Here is a 24,033-nt window from a genome sequence, read left to right as displayed (position 1 = left end):
CATTGCCTGGGTACTGGCCTTGGAGAGAAATCGAGCCCAGTATTTTGGCTAAGTGGGTGCTTGCAGCTTTCACTGGGTAGGTGACTTCTTAGGGAGGCGTGTGTCAGGATAAAGAATGACTCTGCCTGGAGACTCCCAGAGATAATTTGGAGGTAGGTAGAGTTTGGGAAGAAAGAACAAAGGTGGGGAAAAGCCAGCACTTAGCAAAGCAGCAGGAAAGCAGAGTCCTACTTAGTGTGCCCTCCGGCACAATCCTCATTTCTGTGGACGCCCCGGAGCGACTCGGAATTCAGCCTGACTTCTATGCATTTGGTTTTCAAGGAAAAGCTTTTGTTAATGCTGACTGTAAATTGATGGGGGGGGGGGGGGGGGCGGGCTTTACAGATGCTTCCTGAAGAACAAAAACTTGTGCAGATTCTGTCCATAGCACATCAGTGTGTTTAACAACATTAAATAACCCTATTCGTTCCTTCAGCAAGCATTTACTGAGCACCTACCATGTGCCTGACTGTGCCTCGTGCTGAGATACAGACAAGAGGTACTCTTTGTCCTGAAAAAGCCAACAGTCTGACAGGGAAATAAGCAGCTACAACTGTATAAGCAGTACTGTCATACTGACCCAGGCCCCACCAATTCGGAAATGATCATAATTTGGGGAAGGATTGTATTTGTGGTAGTCTAGAACACGTGTCTTCTAAGCTCACTAAAAGAGAAAGCGTCGATCATTCCCTTACCTAAAAGTACAAATGACTCAAAGGGCCATAAAAGCATCCAGTGACGTGATGCAGCAGTGAAAGCGGAATCCCGCTTTAATGAGCAGACAAGATATCAAAGCGCTCACCTTGGAAGGGCAGGCCTCTGACTGCACTGTTGCCATCTGAGTTGAAGGGGTGCGACCTACAGAAAGAAAAAGTGAACTAAGAGTACAGAGGTAAACAGTAATATGATAAGACCATGTCCTAGGCTGAGAATGGGTCAAATGAATAGCCATGGCAATGACACAGTGACTTCAGTGAATTAGTGTAATGTGAGCTGTCAGAACAAATAACCCCCAATATTTCACTGGCTTAATAAAATTCAGGTTTATTCTTCACTTGCATAATGTCCAAAATGGGTTTTTCGTCACTGGTGGGTAGCTGCTCTCCTAGCCGGAGTTCAAGGATCCAGGCTCTTTTTTATCTTGTGAAACTACCATCTTCAGTATATGGCTTCTAAGCTCTCAAGAACATGAAGGAAAACATGTGGGAGATTTTTATGAGCTATGCTGGAAGTGGTGCAGATCGCTTCTGCTCACGTGCCACTGCTAGACCTCAACACATGGCTACACCCGACTGTAAGGGAGGCTGGGAAATGTAGTCCAGCTGTGTGCCACACTCAGCTAGAGGAAGAGCTCATTCCTCTAGAGGTCAGCGCCATAGGGACAGGCACCCTCTCTCTCTCCCTTACTTTGGTATCTCTGATGCCTAGTTGAGAATCTCAGGCCTTCCTGGTCATCTACTGTCATTTACTCCATTGCCATGCCTCCCAGTAGCCTTGCTCTCTCTCACCCCCCTGCTTTATTTCATCAGAGTGCCTATTGTTACCTGATTACATCCTTCCTTATCAGTCAGTTTTTCACTTCCTAGCCTTCCTCCTTCCTGGATGTGACCTCCGTGAGGGCAAGGACTGTGTCTGTCATGTCCGCCACTGGCAGTGCCTGGCACAGTGCCCGGCACATGGCAAGTCCTTAATCACTCATTGCTCAATAAATGAATGAACCTATTGGGCCCTGGGGTCCATGAATCTTGAATAGATTCATGGAGAAGGTACAACTTGAGCTGGGCATTGAGTAGAATTGATCTGGGAGGAAAGAGATCAGGAAAAGAAAGAAGGTAGATTAAAGGAGAGAGAAAGGGCCACAAAGATGTATAGCTTGAACCATTTATGGAGTTGAATCACATCCATGCAACCAAAATACTTGAGCTCCTATAACATACAGGTCCATATTCTAGACCCGTTGCTTAGGTGGAAGATGCAAAATATAAACAAGGAAGCCCATCTCTATCCTTAAACAAACAGCTTGTCTTGAGCTCTGCTTTGGGGCACCTACGACACTCCCCGTTATATAGCAGGTTCCTCAACCCAGCCAGCAGGGCTCTCCACTGAATGACTTCAGTCTTCCTTTCCAGGATGACCGTGGCCTTCCCACACAGATATCTGCTCCTGTGTGGGGCAGTGGTGTGGGTTAGAAAGCCGGGTAGAAGGCAGAAAGGGGTATGGGGCTTCGGACTCAGCTGTACTCACTTGGAGTTCTGGCTCTCCCATTTATAATCTTTGGGGCCTTGGGCAAGTTCTTAACCTCTCTATGCCTATTCAGCAAATTAGAGATAATCAAATGTTTCCTGGCTTTACTGTGGGAACCAAATGATATTACCCAGAGCCTATCTCGGTGTCTGGTCCATGCACCTCATGCTCACTAGGTAGTGTTGTCTTTCCTTCTTGGCGGCCCCTAACCTGCCCCCTGTGCTTCACACAATCCCTGGTCCGGCGGCAGTAAACTCCTCCTGGGACCTGCACTGACACTCTTTCCAACCTTCATATTGGGTTGCCTCACAGGAAATCGCCAATAGTCAGACGTTTCTTACCTCAAAATGGAAATTTCATACGGTTCTCTTCCAGCGTTTTCCAACCTCCCTGCTGATTCTATCCATCAACTCTGACTCCACTTCAAGACTACCTCTTCCCTGTACCCCTTCCCGAACCAGAGAGCGTTTCTCTTGGACCTGTATGGCACTCTGTACCGTTCGCAGGGGGCACACTTGGTCCCACTGGGCTCATCATCTAACCTGTCTAATGTGGCTGCCAGGTTAGAAATTCCTGAGGGCACTGATGGCATCTCCTTCTCTTTAAAGTACATCTGCACAGTATGTACCTTGAACTTAATAAGAGGTTACACATTCCATTTCCCAGACCCAAATGTGATTAGACAGGGACTCCGGTGCACTCGGCGGGACTGGGGTCAAGATCTGGTGAGCCTCTGAACTGTGCCAGCCAGCGCTGGGGCCCAAGTCCCTTGTCCTCTAATGCGACCCTCTAGAACCAGCTGCCTGCTATAGCTTTTTTCTCTCTTTTCCTCTCACTCTACCTGCCTCCTTAGCAAATCAACCTGAGAAGAGAAACATGACAAATGCCTTAAACCTGGGAGGGAGAAGTAGGGGGTCATTTATCTCTTTTGAAAGATTGCTGAGTTCTTGGATTCTCATTTGCTTATTTAAGAGCTATACAGTTGAACCATATGAAATCAACAATATTTCTAACCATTTTGACCTACAAAAAATATCCATTTCATATGGTACAGCCTAGTGTCTTGGTATTTGGGCTCATTTACAGACATTCATAGGTGAAGTAGTCTGATCCCTGTGTGTGGTCCACTCACCCACATCCTTAGAGAGATTCCCTAGACAGGCTACTCAGCTTCTGATGGGCCCACGGCCTTCCGTAGATTCTGCCGTTGCTTATGGAGTTTCCGTCAGAGGCTCTGGATTCAAAAATGGCTAGTTCATTTCCCTTTTCCCTGCAGTTACCAACATATGTGTTTGATCTCTGGGCTAAATGTCAAGACCTCCAGGCTTGAGTTTTCAAGTCTTCTGGAGATCAAAGGCTCTCCTCATCACTACGTGGGCTTCTCTGTGCTGGTACTCAACAAAGCCAGTCCAGCCCCTCCGAGGGCCAGTGGCAGAACATCCCAGAGGCAAGGAGGGAAGGGAAGGAACTCCTAGTTTTCTAAATATGGCAACACACGGGGCAGATGAGCGTGAAGGGCAAGAAGGCTTGTATGTTTTTCTCAAGTAAGCTGTAAATTAAAAATGCAGAAGCTGTAGACGGATTTTTTTTTTTTAGTAATTTACGAACTACATCCACCTGAATGGGGCAGTCAGGAGCCTCTCGTTTCTCTCATTTCATGCACCCAAAGGAATATACAGAACCTTAACCATTATTGGATTCAACACCTTCAATCATTTCGTGTGACTTTTAAACCGAGTACTTCTTACTGTCCATCTCTAGTAGAAAATATCCCAAAGACAAAAAGCAAAACAAAAAGGTATCTAAAACTGAATTCAGTTGTCTTATTGCAGTCATTTTGAGACTACTCAAGTAAGAAATTATGCCACTGTCGTTAAGAATCAAGATTTTCAGCCTAAGAGAAAAGAGATCAATTATAAAATCAAGAAAGTTAAATTGAAACCCGTAATCTTAGATTTGAATTGGAAATAGCGGTTTCAACACATGATTTATCTTCACCTTCTAAAATTCACCTGTTTTCTTGTCTTGTCTATTGAAGAAGCTTAGAGTCAATGACAACCCAGCAACGATGAATACCCCTGGCGTGCGGAATGTGGTCTCTAAAGCCTGTTCCCTCCGAGAAGGGCCAGGACTTCTTGGGGAAAGGGCTGATTCCAGGTCTGGGGCAGCAAATATGCAAGAGGAACCTGGGCTACCATATCATGCCTAAAACTCCAGAGCTGGAAAGAGACTGTAGGAGGTCCAGTGACCTGCTCAATGCCACACAGGAGGCAGGACCCTGGGCATAGCCAGGGCCCCTAGTCCATGCCTCTACAGAAGGCAGCCTCCCCTCAGCCAGGCCTCCAGGCCATGGCCCTCCCAGCTAATGTTCCAACCAGGATCCAGAGTTGCCTGACCAGGGGTTTTTCACGGCCACTCTTGGGGGATTTTTGACAACAAATCCATTTTAAGCTACTTTGGCATTGGAGAACTTTAAAAATTAGCCAGGTGAGCAATCAAGACATCCCAAGTCTGAAATGCAAATGCTTGTTCTCTAAGGGTCACATTCCTAAAACCCCCAAGACTATTAGTGCTCTGTCCATATTCCCTCACCCCTATTAGTTTAGTGCACAGCAGCCTGACTTACAGCTCCCACGACCTGCATTCCTTCTCTGACTAAGGAGGCCTGCTTTTCTAGAAGTACCAGGGAAATACTGTTCTGGCACCTAGGCAGCCTTCAACCAATGATTGATAGGAAGTGGTAGATCAATATCCCAACTCCCTCGCCTCTAAGGGGTCCCCCAAGGGGATCCAGCCCCAGTTACCCACCATGATAACATGCTCATACGTACACCCTCTATTGGCTTCCTTCCCTTCCCTTTCTCACTTCCCTCCTCCCCCTACTGGTAGCTTCTTAGTATCACCTCCTGAACCTTTGCCTCAATGCCCGTCCTGGGGAACCATTCTCTGAGCCTGTCCTCCCCGGGCAGATCGAGAAAGAGCCATTGTCCGTGAAGAGTGGGCCTCCTTCAGTATTGCTGCAGACTCGGCTAGACTCAGGCTGAGCCAAAAGACAACACGTCTTTTCTGACTCCAGATTCAATATATCATGTGTTAACTATGTGTGTCTTCTATTGAGAGCACCCAGCTCATTATAAACGTCTTGGCTTTGGGAGTGGAAAGGTCCTTGGAAAAGAATTCCTTTTGGCTTGCAGGCTCATACATTTATTCCTTCTTTGTTGGCCCAATAAAGGGCGTCACTTCTCTACCTATGAAGATACTAATTAGCAAGTAAGTAATTCTAAGTGCAGTGCACTGGACGTGGTATGTGGGACCTTTTGTAAGTATTTTTAAAATTTCCATCCTTGCTGATGATCTCTAAGTAAATTTTAAGAGACTAACCTCTACGTAGGAGAAGAGACTTATTAGCATGTGTAACTGGGTGTCACGTGCTAATTACCTTACCGCTTCACGATTTAACCAAGCCAAGGGCATCTGTCCAAGAGGACCAGAGAGTCTCTGTGCACCATAACGGAAACGGAAAGAACCCTTCCCTCTTACCTCCACTGGCTGTATGCAGTGTCTCCTGAATAGAAAGGCGATCGTCACATGCTTTTTCTGATCTGCCTCTCCCACTCCAGCTCCACGTTCTGCCCTGGAATGTCAAAGGTACCTACCTGTGTTCATAACAGCACATCTGCAGTTTGAGCAGGAATGAAGGGACTTTAGAACACTACATTCATCTTTGTGGGTAGAGTGCCTTCCTTCCTCTCCATCTTCCTGCTTTCAAGGAACCAAGAATACCGAAAGCTGATACTCGTGTCCTCCCAGTAACCGGCCTCGCCTGGTTCTCTGCAAATAATGAAAGTAGCTTTGTGACAATTCACCCTTTTCTGAATCTTTGAAGTATTCCTTGGCGATCCATCTGGCTCTCCTGAAAGATCAAATTCCTTATTTCTGATGGGTATTATCTTTTCTATACGTTAACTTGTTTGCAGACAAACATGTAAAACTGCCAGTGTCCCTTTAAGGGGTGTGGGGCTGATGAGGCAAGGGTGGAGCCAGGCTCCCACTCTGATTTAAGCTCAGGCATGCAAGTCTTGAAAACTGGCACCAAGGTGTCATGACTTGGTGACGGACTGGTCATTTTCAGCCCAGGTTTGCTGGAAAGCAGGTGCTTTACCACTGTCTGAGAACATCACGGCCCCCCGGTAAAGCTAACCTTGGGGTTGATCTAATTATTAGACCGCGCTATTGAGATGGTTTTTGTAGAGCAAAACAGTTGAATATCACTAATTTAATATCGTTCAATCTAATACCTACCCACCCTGTTGCCTCAGTGTCTGTCTATAAACCAGTGGTTTAGTCCATGTGTGGTCTGCTGACCGGGAGCATCAGCAGCCCCGGGAAACTTGTTCTTTGCTCCCCGGGCTGAAGCGTTTCTGGCGTCCCAAAATGAAAATGGCTAGTTTCTTAGATGACAGGTGAAAAGCGTGTGTTTTGAGTTTCGGGTTTTGTTTTCAGAAGGACAACCTGATAGACGTGACAGATAGCAAATAAGCACTGAGAGAGACGAAGGGCGCAGCGGTCAGGCTGAACGTTGCCAAGGGAAGTGCGCATGGACCCGGGGTCAGGAGACCTCAGCTTTGTTTTTGCCTCTGCCAAAAATCAACTCTGTGATCTTGGGTCATATCTTTGAACCTTGATTTCCTCCTCAGTACCTGCGAGGGGTGCCTAAACAGTAGCTTTCAGTGTGCTGACTGCTGCCCAGAGCAAGAAATACATGTTTACATCACTCCCCGGCATGCACACATACAAATGCACACATACGTGACAGAACCAAGAGCGTCACGAAACAGTACTACATGAGGTGCACTGTGGTATTTTCTATTCTACTCTCTTCTATTTCATTGTTTAAAAAATGCTCGTCTTGATCTGCTGAACGGATTTCACAATCCACTAAAGGGTCACGCACTGTGGTTTGAAAAAACACAGAACGCCATAATTTCCGAGGTCTCTTCAGTAGTAGAATCCAGTGACTCTGCTATGTGCCTAAAGGAATTTTCTGAAAACAGTAGCCGAGCTGTGACAGATGGCTACGTGCTTGCATTCTGGAGGAAGTGCATGGTATAGAACGTGGCAGCAGAATGACCCAAAGATAAACAGGAAAATTATAAACCGTTTCCAAGGAGAACGTATAGTACTGCAGCTCTGACAGTGACTCAGAGAATTAGGATCTCTAAGTCATTACACTGAATGCTGCCCAAGTCAACCGGTATCAGAGACCGGGGACATCCGACCTGTCAGAGAGGTCACAGGCTCCCTGGTTGTAGGCAGCTTTCTTCTCAGTTTCCAGATTGTAAGATACGCCCCCCCCCACCCCCCAGCAAGCGTGATCTCGAGTAGCCTCATTTTTGTTTACACTTGACGCACCATGACGACGGGGAAAATAAAGAAAACAGGAAGTTGGAGAGCTCCAGACTTTCGTCTTTTGAACTTGGACCCCAATCCTGGCTTCTTCATCTTCTTCTGTTCCCACCGCAGGAAGGGGAACTAATATTTAGTAAGCAGGGACATGTCAAGGACTTTGTCATCTCCCTGGATCCTACGAACCATTCTGTGAAGCCTCTAGGATCCGCACTTACGGAGGCCCAAAGGTTTCAGTCCCTCGTTCTGGATGCACTGCTGCTGTGCTGAATCACCATCGTTCCATCCCAGAGGCCAGGGTCTTTCCCCCAGTGCATCCTGCCATAGCTTGAATACAGAGTCTTTCTTGGGGGGATGATGCAACCTCATTTAATTTCGGTGACTGGTAGAAAGCAGAGGCATAAACAGAGCAGACAGGACTCTTGTCAGACAGCAGGAAGGCCAAACCCTGATTTGTAAAGATGGGGAACTTGAATCCTGGGAACGTTCAGTGACTTGCCCAAGGGCACAGAACTGCGAGTAGAACCCAGGCTTCTGGTGGTCTTTCCACAGGATGTCGAACATTGAAACAACAGCAGTAATAATTAAACAGTACTCCTAGTGTGAAGCATCATTTCGTTTTAGAAGTTAGAGAAATATTTATACGGGAAAAATCGTTCTGGCTCCTTTTCGTGCGTAAATAAATACACAGCCACGTTCTCCTATTCTGTGGGTGCTGGAACTTGTCAGGAAGCCTAGGTTTTTCTGATACTGAGGGGTCCGTGTTGGATGCTTTGTCCACAGTGGGGAACAAGTCTGAATTACTGTGGTTCTGCGGAAAAGGAAGCCCAGCAGGGGCAGACTGTGGGCACCTGGCTCTGGCGCTGGGTTGTTCAACAGGTAGCAGGAGCCTCGGTGCTCCCTACCCTGCTCCCTCCTCCACACTGCCAAGCAGAGTTGGGGGGGCGGGGGAGGGAGGGAGAGAGTGGAGAAAGCCCCTCCCTTGCTCCCTAACGGATCTGGGAAGTCAGGCAGTAGCACCAGAGAACCTGAGTAGATTTCCATTTTGCTTATTACCAAGCTGGCGACTGCTGAGGAGCGGCTGCAGCCTAGCGGGGACCCAGAGAGCAAGCCGCCGACATATCTGTGATGCAATTTCAGATGCTCATTGATACAGTGATGTGCTAAACATGTTCCTTGCTGCTTTCTGTCAGAAGGCATCGGGATGGACGGTTTGTGTTCCCAGCAAGAAAGCGGTGTGATGGGGGTGGGTGTGATGGGTGGAAGGGCAGGAAGGAAGGTTAGCAAGGTACATGTGGGTAGTTAGTCCTGTGGACACTCTAAGAACATTTTAAAAAATCCCTTCCCCTCCCCTGAAGGGGTAGAAATTCCATGTCTGAGTCACTTTGCACATTTTTCTGAAATTTTCACGACATGTAACATTCAGACTTTGATTTCAGCTGTCACCTTCCCCTTATAAATTCTTGAGAGCCTGGGAGGAGGAAGAAGGAGTAGCTTGCGGAGAGAGCCAGCGGCAGGTATGGGGACTCGGGGTAGAGGGGCCTTCTAGGAAGAGAGGCCAAGAATCAGCATTTTGCACTCCTCTTAAGGGCAGTAAAGCTTTAAGGGAGTGATAAGCTCATGAGGCCAGGAAAGGCAGTACTGAACAAGTACCAACCCTAGACCGGGGGCCGGAGAGGCATGGCGCAAGATTGTATTCGCCCCTGATTTTTACCCCCTCCCGACAATTCCTAAAGCCGAGCCTCTATCCGTCCGTAGAAGCGAACCTGGGGATTTCCCTGGTGGTCCAGTGGCCAAGAATCTGCGCTCCCAATGCAGGGGGCCCGGGTTCGATCCCTGGTCAGGGAACTGGATCCCGCACGCACGCCCCAACTAAAAGATCCCGCATGCCACAACTAAGAGCCGGCACAGCCTAAATACATACATACATACATACATACATACTTAAAAAAAAGAAAAAAAAAAGAAATGACCCTGGCCTTTCCAAGAGAGGGGCAGACGCCAATCTTCCTCAGTTTCCAAGTCAGCTCATTTCAGATGAACCCAGTGACCATATCCATGCTGTCAGTACATCACTACGAGTCAAGGTCTAGACAATCCCATTATCTTCAGAGTTCGACAGGGGGATCAGCTAAGTTCAGTCTAGAAAGACTTTTCACTGCCCTGTGGACGTTTCCTACAAATGGCATTTTCTTTCAGCAGTCTGGTTTTATGGTATCTGTTTGTATTTCTGCAATATGGCATATCTCCTGGGCACTTTGTGAAAGATTCACTCAGTTCTTGGTTACACCTAATGCTATGGATGACAGAGTAGCAGTTAGTTATGAATCCTTTATTTATTTCTTTTTTTGAGAAGCACTAGATACTTTTCACGTGGCAGACAGCCGCTTCACATCCCCCTCCCCCAATCAGCCTTAGTTTAGGCAAGTTTATCTCAATATTGGTTTGGGGAAAAACAGCAGCTTGGAAGCCAGAGATGGTTTCTAATCCCAGATCTTCTACGTGCCAGGTGTGTGACTTTGTACATTTACTCACTTTCTCTGGGCTTCTGTTTCCTCATTGGTAAAATGGGAGCACTACTTTAATCTCCGGGTGGTGTGAAGGTACCATTGAGTATAACACACCTGGCGCAGTGCTTAGCATACGGCTGGAGCTCCCTGCAAGAGCCTACAGTCTTGGACAGGAAAACTGATACATGCACATAACCGTTTTCCTGTGTAGGGGATAAAAACAAGACATATAGCCCTATTTCCCACTGTAACCTGTGCCATTATCTGCCCCTTCCCTGGGAGGAGTGACAAAGGAAGGAGAGGACAGATACCAGGCAAGGCAAGCAACTGGCTCCAGGGAAGCAGATGAAATAGTGGGAGGGTGTATTCCTTTTCTAATATCATACAACATATTGCCACAAACGTAGCAGCTTAAAACAGTGCCCACTTACGATCTTGAAATTTCTGTGGCTCAGGAATCTGGGCACGGGCTAACTGGGTCTTTTGCTCAGGGTCCCCTTGGCTTGCCATCAGAGTTTTGGTTGGGGCTGAGTTCTCATCTGAGGCTCAGGGGCCTCTGGGTTGTTGGCAGAATTCAGTTCTTTGAGGTTTGTAGGACTGAGGCCCTCAGCTCCTAGAGGCCCCATTACTTGCCACCTGGCCTTCTCTACAATGTGGCAGTTTGCTTTTTCAAGGCCAACAGGAGAGTATCGCTGCTTCTGCTTGTCTTTTTTTTTTTTTAAGGGCTCACCTGATTAGACCAGATACACCACACTAATTATCTCCCTTTTGATCAACTCAAAGTCAATTGAAGAGGGATCTTAAAATCCCATAATTCACAGATTCCACCTACACTCAAGGGGCGGAGACTATACAGGTTATGTACACGAGAAGGCAGGAATCTTGGGGGCCACCCCAAGAATTCTGCCTACCGGACAGTTCCCTAGATATACCCAAATAAGCTGAGGAGAGACCTTCTTGCTTCTCTTTGTATTATTTTTATGAGACCAAACATTAAGTAAGAGAACTAAACCTACTATCTTGCATGGCTCAGCCAGGGTGAAATTGTTAAGTAGGGAAGAAAAGGGGGCAGGGTGAACCTGAAGATGTGGGACAACCTTGCACTGGCAGTGGCGCACCGAGCTTATGAATGAGTGGATTCAACTTTTGTTGAACTGTTACTTAGGAAAAGGAATCGACTTTTTAAAGAAGGAAGATGGGATAGTTTTCCCTAGAAGAGCTCCATTAGTGCCTGTCTGCCTGCCTCTGGTGGACACACAGTACTAGGTAATGAATGCTCTGTAACCAAAGGACAAAACTGAAAGCAAAAGCTGTTTCCCACACAAAGATGGAGGGGCCACAGCCACTCAACCTCGTTTCTGAGGGGTATCAAAATATAAGACCCTGAGCGTCTGGTCTGTGGTGCTGAGGGAATGAGGGGCTATAAGGCTCTCTGGTCTACCCCCAAGTCACCTGGGTCCAGCCCCAAATCCTGGCTTCTGCCTTCCCGCTGAAAGGATGAGCCTGGGAGAGGAGGTGCTCAGAAGTCCCTCTACTTCAGGGACTATCCCACTGAACTTCCTGCCTCTTCTTTCCACCAGGCAAGCTTTCCTGCCTCTTCTTTCCACCAGGCAAGCTTTCTGCTCTGTCCCTTCTCCCAGCTGTCACTAGCACATGAATGCACAGCCATCTCCGTTGAGTTTGGTAATGACCTCTGCCCTGTTGGGTGGGAGCTGACCTCTGCATCCAGGGAGAGGCTGACTTTTCAATCAGTCCTGGTCACTGAACCAGAGCATTCCTCTGAGGGGGGCTAAATAAAGGCTCTGTCTTCAGCACTTCCCCCTACTTTACACATGAGAGAAGGAGAGCTCAGATCCAGATGTGGCCCACCCTTTCTACCCCGAGGCCTCCCACACCTCATCTCAATGACCCCTGACTGGTTCGCCAAGCACTTCTGTTTCCAATGAAAGGGTTGAGGTTATAGAGTAACGCAAGAAAGAAAAGTTGCTGCCTTTATTCTTGGCCCCATAGAACCTTCCCCTATAAATACTCTTCCCCTGCCCAGGAAGATAATCCTGTGATCTCTAACCCTCGGGCTTGAAGTCTTCCCGGACATAAAACACCAAGTGAGAATAAATCTAGGTCAAAGGGAGTCATGTGCTCTGTAGCTGAGGGTGCGAGAATATCATAGATAGTACACTCTGGTTATGGTTGTACAATACAATAGCTACCTGTGGTTATTTAAACTTAAGTAAAATTAAAAATTAAAGGTACTCGGTAGCCAGTGTGGCTAGTGGTTGCCACAGTGGACTGTACAGCTAATACAGCATTTCATCATCACAGAGTTCTATTTGATAGCACAGTTTTAGAGGCATAGATAGCATTGTGTCCATGTGATGTTTCTTTAGCATCTTTGCAAATATGTCCTTGTTTCTACCGGTGGTCCTTGTGGTTAGGATGTATTATTCTAGTGGGGGGGGGGAACACTGCTAAAGACTGCTTAAGAAAACAAAAACAAAAACAACTGCTGTAAATGCAGTGCCGGGGGAGGGGGGGACTAATTATCAAAAGGCTGCGTTTTCCCAATTTTCTTTCTTCTATTCCCGCCCGCCCCTTCTACAAAAGTTTCTTCCCTTCTTTTACATTTGCCTTCCTGCTTTATCTGCAGAGTGTCATGTTTTATGTAAGGCTTCCCAGACAAAGTGAAATGCTAGACCAGATTTCAAAAAGAAAAGGATCGGACAGGAACCAAAAGTTTGTTTGCGGCACAGGAATAAACAGTGGGACAGAATGCGCCCAAATCACACCCTGGGAAGAAAAGGAAAAGCAGAAGGAGAGGACGAGACTGGGAGATGCAGGGTAGGTCTGGTCCAGATAGTAGGTCTGGAGGGTAAAGCAGACTGGGGCAGTTCTCGCCATTCCTGAGGCTGGCAGGCTGCCCAGGTGCTCAGGAGTTCCTCTGTGCAGTAACTTCCTAATCAGACTCTTCCTGCTTAGGAACAGTGCCTTCCATAAGAATTTATCTTTGACTCACGGGTGATCTCCATCTTAGGCTCAGTGTGTGCACGAAGAAGACATAATAGGTTAAATGCTGTGTTTGCGGGAAGGAGGCCTTCTTCCTTGAGCTCTTGGAGGAGTCGCAAGGACCGTGTCCCTCTCCTCACCAGCACTGTCTGTGGTTTCCCTCCCTTAACACCAGTCACCCCTTAATGGGTTCTTTAATGCCTGTGCTCTTCCCTGGGCAAAACTAGGGAAGCTAAGCAATGCTTTGAAAGAAGGCAGACAGTGGAGATGGCAAGTAGAGGGCAGGATAATGCTCAATAGTGAGGGTCGGGGGCCGGGGGTCACAGGAGACAGAAAGCAGGGCAAGGGAGGGGCAAAGTTCAAGTGGGCATCAGGAGCAGGTGTGCAGAACTATAGTTCTGAGGGCCTGCGGCCAGGAGACTGGAGCTGGGGCAAGCTTTTCCACTCACTCCTGAGGCTCTTCTCTGCCTTCTTGGAAGGCAGGCCCTCACCCCACCCTGAAGCATGGCTGGCCAGGGGCCTGTCCAGGTTCACGAACAACTGTGTCAGACAGTGAGAAGTGAGGGTGTAGAGAGGAAACTGGCTGGTCGCAGACAGATGGTTGGTGTCCAGGGGTCTCCCATCCCTTGGCTTGGGGGCCCTATCTGTATCTATCCTATCTGTATCGTAAACTTCAAACCTTTCTCCAGCCGTAAGCAAGTTCCTCTTGTGAATGCAGCAGTCTGGATTTCTACTCCACTCCACCCAGACTCCACCCCGTCCCGCCCCAGGGTCTGCCAAATGCACAACTGAAAGCTTCGGATGGATAATGCCCTGTTTTCCTCTTTTGTCTTGCAGCTGTCTCCAACCTGGACATCGAGAGCAAGCTGAGCGTGTACTACCGTGCACCGTGGCACCAGCAGAGAAACATCTTCCTCCCGGCCACCAGGCCGCCCTGCGTGGAGGAGCTGCACCGCCACGCCCGGCAGAGCCTGCAAGCCCTGCGCAGAGGTGACTGATCTCGGGCTTGTGGGCATTTCGGGGAGAGAACTTGGAGCTCGTACCATCAAGGGGTTGTTTTCTGTCCCATCCGTCCCAACACCTCCCCTTGTTAATAGCAAGTACTTTGAAATGCTCCAGTTTTCTACCCTGAAGTGAAATTCATGGGTACTATAACCTGCCTATTGATGTAACTAAAAATAGCATTATGGCCTGAATATGATAATAAAGAGAACTTAAAAGGAAAATTATTTATAATAATGATATTTGCAATATGCAAATGCCCAGGCACAGCTGCACTAGAAGACATAATGAAGAAGTCAGATGTTTGTGCCTATCAAAAGTAGGTTTGGATTAAGTAAAGACAGAAGTCATTCTGAACACAAAGCACAGAGAAATGAAAGAGTCAGGGGGCAGGAGGACACAACCATAGAAACTGGTGCATTCAGCACATATTATACATGAGCAAAAAAAAAAAAAAACCCTCTGGATTTTAATTAAAAGAGAATTAGCTTTGACTCAGAAGTAGGTTCTAGGCTTTTCCCTTACAAGAAATTCTGGCGGGCTATCTGTGGGACCCGGGGCACTGTTTCAGTGTTCAGGACTGTACTGTGCATTGTAGGATGGCTGTCATCCTTGGCTCCAGCCCAATCATCTAACAAACAACCAGAACCTTCCCCAGGGGGTTTCTTCTGCTGCTGTTGAGAACCAGTGATCTGGTCCATTCTACAGCAGAGCACATGGAGCCCTAGAGAGGTCAGGACACTTGCTGAGGGTCACACGCAGCAGGTTAGGTACAGTGCCAGGACCCAGACCCCCCCCAGCCAGGGCTCTTTTCCTCCGCACCATACACTGTGTCCTAGGGAAATAAATAGTTCTAGTTCTCTCACAGTCCCGAGAAAGCCGGAGATAGGCACACAGCATTCAAGGTAGAAGATACAGCCTCCTCTTCCACTGGTTACTTTTCATGCCTTAAAGCCACTCTAATTAGGACAAGGAGATTAAAAACTGGCATCATCCTTTTTAGAGCCCCCTCCGTTGGTGTCAGAAGTTGGCATGCCAGCTTTTTTGGCCTTTAGATTTTTGCTATGGAGACACATGGGGTCTGTACATTCAGTGTCTTTGCTCCAAATTCCCTATGCTCCTTTAAGGGATGGTATTTTGCGAGAGTATTAAAATTCAAATAAAATATTTTTATGTCACTATCAAGATGGAGAAATAAAATGACAAATGTTGTTTTCAGCTTTTTTCTTCCTCATGTGTATGACTCCTCCCTTTTGCATCCCTTGTCTTTTTTCCCTTTAATGAAAGAGCTAACCTACTAATACCCCTAATGCAACTGTTTCTAAAAATTCCCCTTGGTTATTGGTAGCAGATACTGTGACCCTTATAATGAAGGGTGACAGTATCCTCTCAACCTATCGCTGGCATTCTTACTATTCACTTCAATTTTATAGTTGGCTGAAAAGTTCTTTACCAAATTTTTAGTGCCAGCCACCTTCCAGAAAGCTTTGTTAACACTCTTACTGTTCCTCTGCAGCCTGGATTAGGCGCCCGTGCCATAACTGCCTGTGCATCATCCCATTGTGCTCCGTATAAGCTTATATCATAACTAACCACTTACGGGCTTGTCTTCTACCATTAATCCATGAGCAACTCAAGGACAAGGATGATATCTATCTTATAAATTTTTTTTTTACTTTTTTCTTTTCTTTTTTTTTGGCCACACCACGCGGCTTGTGGGATCTTAGTTCCCTGACCAGGGATTGAACCCCGGCCCTCGGCAGTGAGAGCACAGAGTCCTAACCACTGGACCACCAGGGAATTCCCATAAATTATTTTTATTCAAAGCATTCAGCGTGACCCTGACATAATAGTAGGTCCTCAATGAATGTTTGTGCAACTGAATCAAATTCTGCAGAAAACTGGTCGAGTACTGAGGGCAGAGAATGACGACAGAGGAATCTAATCATTCTCACTAAATACCTTCTCTGATCCCATCATTAGAGCTTGAGTAACGTTAGCCCTTTAGACATAATTAATTATTTGTATCCCTTTATTATTATTCATAAGTCATCTCTGATTAGATTTTTCCAGATTCAACCAGATAACATTAAGCTGCTCCTAAGCTATCACATTTCACTGTGTTGTCAGGTTTGGACTTAACAGCAGAACTAAGGAACAGCAAGCGCCAATATCAATCTTCTCAGAACGTCCTCCTGGGGGCTGAGAGATGGATATGGGGCCTCCTGGGGTTTGTAAGGAAGACGGAGGAGCTGCATCTTGCCCTCCACAGACAGGCTTGCTTTGTGGTTGTCTCAATAGCAAATCTTGGGTGTAGTAGTTTTAATAGCACTGCAGAGAGCCATAAACAGGAATTATAGGCATCACAGAATTAAAAACATGCAGTGTAGAATTAAAATTAGAAAGTGACTTTTTTTTTTTTTACCCTTGTCCAAGAAACAGTAGCTTAGTAGTGCATTCATCAGAATACCACTTCTGCCATCTGGTGGCCATGACTAATACTGACCTATGAGACAAGGCCTTGCTCACAAATGAGCTTCCCTGTAGGTTCTCTGTTTGGACAGCTGGAATGTCCTGGCTTCCACCAGGAGGGAGTGGATGATGAAGCACAGACAAGCCCGGCTGTGGTGGCAGCAGCAGCGTGCTCCTTTTGGAAATGGGGCTATAAGGAGGGAGCTGGGGGACTGAGATCAGAACCGAGAAATTGGCTGCCTTCAAGATCTGCTCAATAGCCAACCCCTCAACAAAGTCTCTTGAGGGCCAGGCACTGTGCTACACCTAGGATTCAGAGAGCAACAGTGTGTGGTCCTTGCCCACAAGGAATTCCTGGTCTACTGAGGGAGACAGGCAAGTAACCAGGTAATTTCAACACAGTGATATGGGGGCTCAGAGGAAAGGCACTAATGATGCCATGGAGCTTCAGGGAAGACTCCTCAGAGGAAGCAGCATCCTAATGGATTTCAAGTTATTTAGAATCTGATTCCTCTTTTTTTCCTTTTTTTCTTAGCAGTTCTTTATGCTCAGAGCCAATAATGGCTCGAAGTGATACCAACGTTTATGTTTGTGAGACAGGGAGAGATTACTAAGAGGCGATAAAGAGAGATTTATGTTTTATATTTCCTTTCCTTTCAAGTTTCAGGGCTGGGGTCTAAATTTCATTGGTCTAAGGGAATAAGCACCAAGAGTCTACTGCAGTTTCAGGCTCTAGTTGACGAATGTTCTCCTCACACCACCACCAGAAAGAAGTACTAGGGACCCATTAATCTACCTGCCTACTCCCAGCCTGGGGCAAATGAAAGGGCAGGAGGGGAGAAATTGAATGGGAAATTGAGTTGATATCTCCCTCCAGACTCCTCCCTTCCTTCTACCTTTTCCTAACTAGTGACACCTATATTTTACTCTTCGTTATGCATTTAAGAATATAAAAGCTTTTCCTTACACGGCCCATTTAGAAAAGCCCACTGTTTCCTTGCAGAGAAAAATGAGGGTGGTGCTGGAGGTGGGCACTTCAACATGGAAGACATTTATCTCAAAAAGACCTCTTGGAAGGGAGATCAAGCTGGCAGAGTGGGACATGGAGCTCACTTCCCCCCTACAAATACATAAAAAAATACAGCTACATCGGGAACGATTCGCACAGGATACCAGCTGAAAGCTGTCAAAAGATCTCATACAACCAAAGCTGCAAGAAAGATCCCCACGTAACTGGGTAGGACGAAAGGAGAGAAAAAAAAGAAGGAATCAGGATGGGACCTGCACCCCTGGAAGGGAGCTGTGAAAGAGGAAGGGTTCCCTCACCCTGGGAACCTCCTTCGCTGGCGGGAAGGTCCGCCAGGACAAGGGAGCTGCAGGGGCCTGGAATTTGCAAGAGAGGAGTGTGCCCGGGCTGACTTGCTGCCAAGCAAGATACAGAGGGACCGGCTGACAGCTGCCGTGCTGCCACACTCCCCAGCCTGAGATGCGTGCCTGCTGGTATGCACAGCTCGTGGGTGCTGAAACTCAGGCTTCAGTGGACAGACACGGGAAGAGGACTTGCTTTGGCTGCGCAGAGACATCCTGAAGAGCCTGGAGTGTGGTCTGAGCTGTAATTGGGGCTGCACACAGGACAGGGCACAGGTCCGCCAAAGGACCCCATTATCGACGCATGAAGGGCCGGGTACGGGTCCACCATAGACGCCTCATTGTCAGTGTGCTCACTGCGGGGGTGCGGCTCCAGCCACGCCAGACTTTGGGAGCACGCACGTACCAGGGCTGACGTCAGAGCCAATTATCAGCACTCCCACCATGGGGCGCAGCTCCGGCAGGCCTTGGGAGCTCATGCTTTGTGAACCTGCACACTTCAAAGGCAAGGCTGACGCTCGAGCCAATTATCAGCGCTCCCACAGCCGAGACGGGTCTCAGGGCGGCACCAGCAGCAGCGGATTTTGTGGGTGTGCACACCGGGTGGCAGGAGGCCTCACAGAGTCACAGGTCCTGGCGGACAGCTCCTGAGGAGGAACACACAGCGGCTCCCAGAGGGAGTGCTGCGGTCCCGCCTACCTCACACTGCAGCTGAGAACCAGATCTCAGGGCCTCTACTCCAACAGCTGGGGAGTAGACCCTGCCCCTGACAGGGCTGTGACAACCACAAAGCAAAGACGAGGCCCCACCCAACATACAGTGCAGGCTCTGGCCAGCACAACACCAAACACACCCCCCATCAAGGGGGAACAGTGGCCAGCACATGCTGAGGAAAGATGTGGCAGACATCCATACCAAATAGAGCCCTCACACCAAAAATAACGTGGACTCACACAGTCTACCCCAGCACACTCCCACATAAAAACAGCCTTTCAGGACCACAGTAGATAACTGTTTCTCCTAAATTCGTGGAGTTAGTTAGAGAAATATAAGTAAAACGAAAATGCAGAGGAACTACTCCCAATTTAAAAGAATAAGAGGAATCCCCTGAGAGAACGATGAAACAAACCTCGCCAGTCTACCAGGCCCTGAGTTCAAAAAGGAGGCAATAAAACTGCTAAAGAACCTAAGAAACACTATTGCTAGAAATGTAGATCACTGTAACAAGGAACTCTTCAAGAGGGACCATGAGCAGGAGCCGATCAGAATTAGACAGCTCAATTGCCAAGATAAAAACCGAGCTAAAGCCAACGAACAGCAGACTTAAATAAGTCTAAATAGCAGAATGAACAAGTCATCTGGAAGATAAAATAACACAAACCACCCAGTCAGAACAGCAGACAGAAAGACAAGTGGGAAAAAAAGTGAAAGCAACATACGAGATCCATGGGATAATATAAAGTGTGCACATAATACGGATTCCAGGAGGAGAAGAAGAAAGAGAAAAAGGAATCCAAAATGTACCTGAAGAAATTCTGGCTGAAAACTTCCCAAACCTAAAGAAGGAAACAGATATCCAGGTACAGGAATCACAGACCATCCCAAACAAGATGAACCCAAACTGATCCACACCAAGACACGTAATTAAAATGGCAAAAGTGAAAAATAAAGGGAGGATTCTAAAGGCAGCATGAGAAAAACAGAGTCATTTACAAGGGAATATCATAAGGCTATCAGCTGACTTCTCTACAGAAACTCTGCAGGCCAGAAGGGAGTGGCAAGATACATTCAAAGTTCTGAAAGGAAAAAACCTGCAACCTCGGATACTCTGCCCAGCAAGATTATCATTTAGAATAGAAGGAGGGAGAAAGAATTTCTCAGACGAGCAAAAAACTAAAAGAATACAGCAACACGGCAATACTCATGAAAAGATATTCAACATCACTAATTATTAGAGAAATGCAAATCAAAACTACACTGAGGGCTTCCCTGGTGGCACAGTGGCTGAGAATCCACCTGCCAGTGCAGGGGACACGGGTTCGATCCCTGGTCCGGGAATATCCCACATGCCATGGAGCAACTAAGCCTATGCGCCACAACCAATGAGCCTGCGCTCTAGAGCCCGCGTGCCACAACTACTGAGCCTGCATGCTGCAACTACTGAAACCCGCGTGCCTAGAGCCTGTGCTCTCAAGAGAAGCCACCGCAATGAGAAGCCCGCGCACCGCAACGAAGAGTAGCCCCCACTCGCCGCAACTAGAGGAAGCCCGTGAGCAGCAACGAAGACCCAACACAGCCAAAAATAAATTTGTAAAAATTAGTAAATAATAATTAAAAAAACTGCATTGAGATATCACCTCACACCAGTCAGAATGGCTATCATCAAAAAATCCAGAAACGGTAAATGCTGGAGAGGGTGTGGAGAAAAGGGAACCCTCTTGCACTGTTGGTGGGAATGTAAATTGGTACAGCCACTATGGAGCAGAGTATGGAGGTTCCTTAAAAAACTAAAAATAGACCTACCGTATGATCCTGCAATCCCACTCCTGGGCATATATCCAGAGAAAAACATGGTCCGAAAGGATACATGCACCCCAGTGTTCATTGCAGCACTGACAATAGCCAAGACACGCAAGCAACCTAAATGTCCATCAACAGAGGAATGGATAAAGAAGATGTGGTGTATATATACAATGGAATATTACTCAGCCATTAAAAAGAATGAAATAATGCCATTTGCAGCAACATGGATGGACCCAGAGAGTGTCATACTGAGTGAAGGAAGTCAGAGAAAGTGAGATAGATATCATATGATATTGCTTATATGCAGAATCTTAAAAAAAATGATACAAATGTACTTATTTAAGAAATCAAAACAGACTCACAGACTTAGAGAACAAAGTTATGGTTCCAGGGCAAGGGTGGATAGTTAGGGAGTTTGGGATGGACATGTACACACTGCTATACTTAAAATGGATAACCAACAAGGACCTACTGTGTAAAACAGGGGACTCTGCTCAATATTATGTAACAACCTAAATGGGAAAAGAATTTGATAAAGAATAGATACATGCATATGTATAACTAAATCACTTTGCTGTATAACCTGAAACTAACACAACATTGTTAATCAACTATACTCCAGTATAAAATAAAAAGTTAAAAAAAGAAGAATATAGAAATACTAAGCCTATCTTGAAAGAAATATTGAAAGGTCTTCTCTAAACAGAGAAGAAGCAAGAATCTATAGGAAAGGGAAAATCAGAACAGGAAAGGCAAATATATGAAAGGACTGAAGATCACTTAAATAAGCCAGTACATAAATTTAAAAACAATCAAAAAATTTGTGAAAGCAATTATAACTATAAGGAACAACAAAAGGATAAACATGAAGACGTAAAAGAGGACATCAGAATCACATAATGTGGGAGAGGGGAGTAAGAATATGTAGTTTTTTTAGAATGTGTTTGAGCTTACATGACTATCAGTCTAAGGCAAGAAGATACAGTTATGGTTTAACATACTTGAAAACCAGGGTAACCACAAATTAAAAACATACAGTGGTCTCACAAAAGCCAAAAAGAAAGGAACTCAAGCATAATACAAAAGAAAACCATAAACTACAAAAGGAAAAACAAAAAGAAGGAACAAAGAAGAAATACAAAATCAACTGGAAAACAAGGTTTAAAATGGCAATAAATACATACTTATCAATAATTACTTTAAATGTCAGTAGACTAAATGCTCTGATAAAAAGACACAGATTGGCAGATTGGATAATAAAACAAGAACCTACAATCTGCTGCCTATAAGAGACCCACTGTAGGGTTAAAGACATGCATAGATTGAAAGTGAGGGGATGGAAAAAGATATTTCATGCAAATGGAAATGACAAGAAAGCGAGGGTAGCAATACTCATATCAGAAAAAATAGACTTTAAAACAAAGGCCATGAATAAAGACAAAGAAGGACCCTGTATTAATGATAAAAGGATCAATATAAGAAGAGGATAATATTACACTCATTAACGTATATGTATGCAATATAGGAGCACCTAAATACATGAAACAAATACTAACAGACATAAAAGGAGAAACTGATGGGAATAAAATAGTAGCAGGAGATTTTAACACCCCACTGACATCAATGGACAGATCTTCCAAACAGAAAATCAGTAAGGCAACAGAGACTCTAAATTACACATTAAAACAGACTTAATTGATATCTACAGGACACTACATCCAAGAAAACCAAAATACTCTTTTCAAGTACACATGGAACATTCTCTAGGGTAGACCACATACTAAGACACAAAACAAGCCTCAACAAATTTAAGAGAAAAGAAATTACCTCAAGCATCTTCTCTGACCACAATGGCATGAAACTAGAAATCAACCACAGAAAGAAAAATGAGAAAAAAAAATGATTACAGAGACTAAACAACATGCTACTAAAAAAAACGAGTCAACAATTAAATCAAAGAGAAAATTAAAAAAATACCTCAAGACAAAGGAAAATAAAAACACATGGGCTTCCCTGGTGGAGCAGTGGTTGAGAGTCCGCCTGCCAATGCAGGGGACATGGGTTCGTGCCCCGGTCCAGGAAGATACCACATGCCGCGGAGCGGCTAGGCCCGTGAACCATGGCCGCTGAGCCTGCGCTCCGCAACGGGAGAGGCCACAACAGTGAGAGGCCCGCGTACCACACACACACACACACACACACACACACAAAAACCCACAACCATCCGAAATCTATGGGATGCAGTCCTGAGAGAGAAGCTTACAGCAATACACGTCTTCCTCAAAAAATAAGGAAAATCTCAAACAACCTAACCTTCCACCTAAAAGAATTAGAAAAGAACATACAAAACCTAAAGTCAGCAGACGGAAGGAAATAAAGATCAGAGAGGAAATAAATAAAATAGAATTACAAATAATAAAAAACTCAATAAAACCAAGAGCTGTTTTTTGAAAGGGTAAACAAAATCAATGAACCTCTAGCCAGGCTCACCAAAAACAAAAGAGAGAGGACCCAAATAAACAAAATAAGAAATGAAAGAGAAACAACAACCAATACCGCAGAAGCACAAAAAATCTTAAGAAAAAAACCATGAACAGTTTATATGCCAACAAAATGGACAACCTAGAAGAAACTGACAAGTTTCTAGAAACATACAGCCTGCCAAAACTGAATCAAAAAGAAACAGATAATTTGAACAGCCCGATCACTAGAAGTAAAATAGAATCTGTATAAAACAACAACAACAACAAACCTCCCTGCAAACAAAAGTCTAGGACCAGATGGCTTCACTGGGGAATTCTACCAAACAAAAAGAAGAACTCATACCTATCTTTCTCAAACTATTCCAAACGACTGAAGAGGAGGGAACACTCCCAAAATCATTTTATGAAGCCACTATCACCCTTATACCAAAACCAGACAACGATACTACAAAAAAACAAAATCACAGGTCAGTATCTTTGATGAATACAGATGGAAAATTCCTCAACAAAATATTAGCAAACTGAATCCAACAACACATAAGAAGGATCATACACCATGATCAAGTTGGATTCATTCCAAGGTCACAAGGATGGTTCAACATACACAAATCAATCAACGTGATACACCGTATCAACAAAAGAAAAGACAGAAACAACATGATCATCTCAATAGATGCAGAAAAAGCATTTGATAAAATTCAACATCCATTCATGATAAAAATTCTCACCAAAGCAGGTATAGAGGGATCATATCTCAACATAATAAAATCCATTTACAACAAACCCACAGTGAATATAATACTCAACAGTGAAAAGGTGAAATCTTTCCCACTAAATTCTGGAACAAGACAAGGATGCCCACTCTCACCGCTTCTATTCAACACAATATTGGAAGTCCTAGCCACAGCAGTCAGACAAGAAAAAGAAATAAAAGGTATCCAAATTGGAAGGGAAGAGATAAAATTGTTATTGTACGCAGATGA

At 45.6% G+C, this 24,033-nt stretch overlaps 1 protein-coding gene and 1 long non-coding RNA gene across 6 annotated transcripts in view; one reads left to right on the top strand and one right to left on the bottom strand.

The window, feature by feature from the left end:
- LOC115847920 (uncharacterized) overlaps positions 1-24,033 on the bottom strand; it is a 97,744-nt gene that overhangs the window by 19,732 nt on the left and 53,979 nt on the right. For all 3 annotated transcript variants that reach the window (XR_009560654.1, XR_009560655.1, XR_009560656.1), the window contains exons 4-5: positions 5,940-6,114; positions 842-897 (exon numbers count right to left, since the gene is read on the bottom strand). This is a non-coding gene — a long non-coding RNA (uncharacterized lncRNA). The remainder of the gene's footprint in view (positions 1-841; positions 898-5,939; positions 6,115-24,033) is intronic.
- Positions 1-24,033, top strand: part of NHS (NHS actin remodeling regulator) — a 347,571-nt gene that overhangs the window by 270,749 nt on the left and 52,789 nt on the right. For all 3 annotated transcript variants that reach the window (XM_060292103.1, XM_030848180.2, XM_060292104.1), the window contains exon 2: positions 14,040-14,192. In XM_060292103.1, coding sequence (XP_060148086.1) covers positions 14,040-14,192 — 153 coding nt within the window. The remainder of the gene's footprint in view (positions 1-14,039; positions 14,193-24,033) is intronic.

This window comes from Globicephala melas, chromosome X, assembly GCF_963455315.2.
Source record: "Globicephala melas chromosome X, mGloMel1.2, whole genome shotgun sequence".
NCBI lineage: Eukaryota > Metazoa > Chordata > Mammalia > Artiodactyla > Delphinidae > Globicephala > Globicephala melas.
This window is presented reverse-complemented; position numbering and strand designations above follow the sequence as displayed.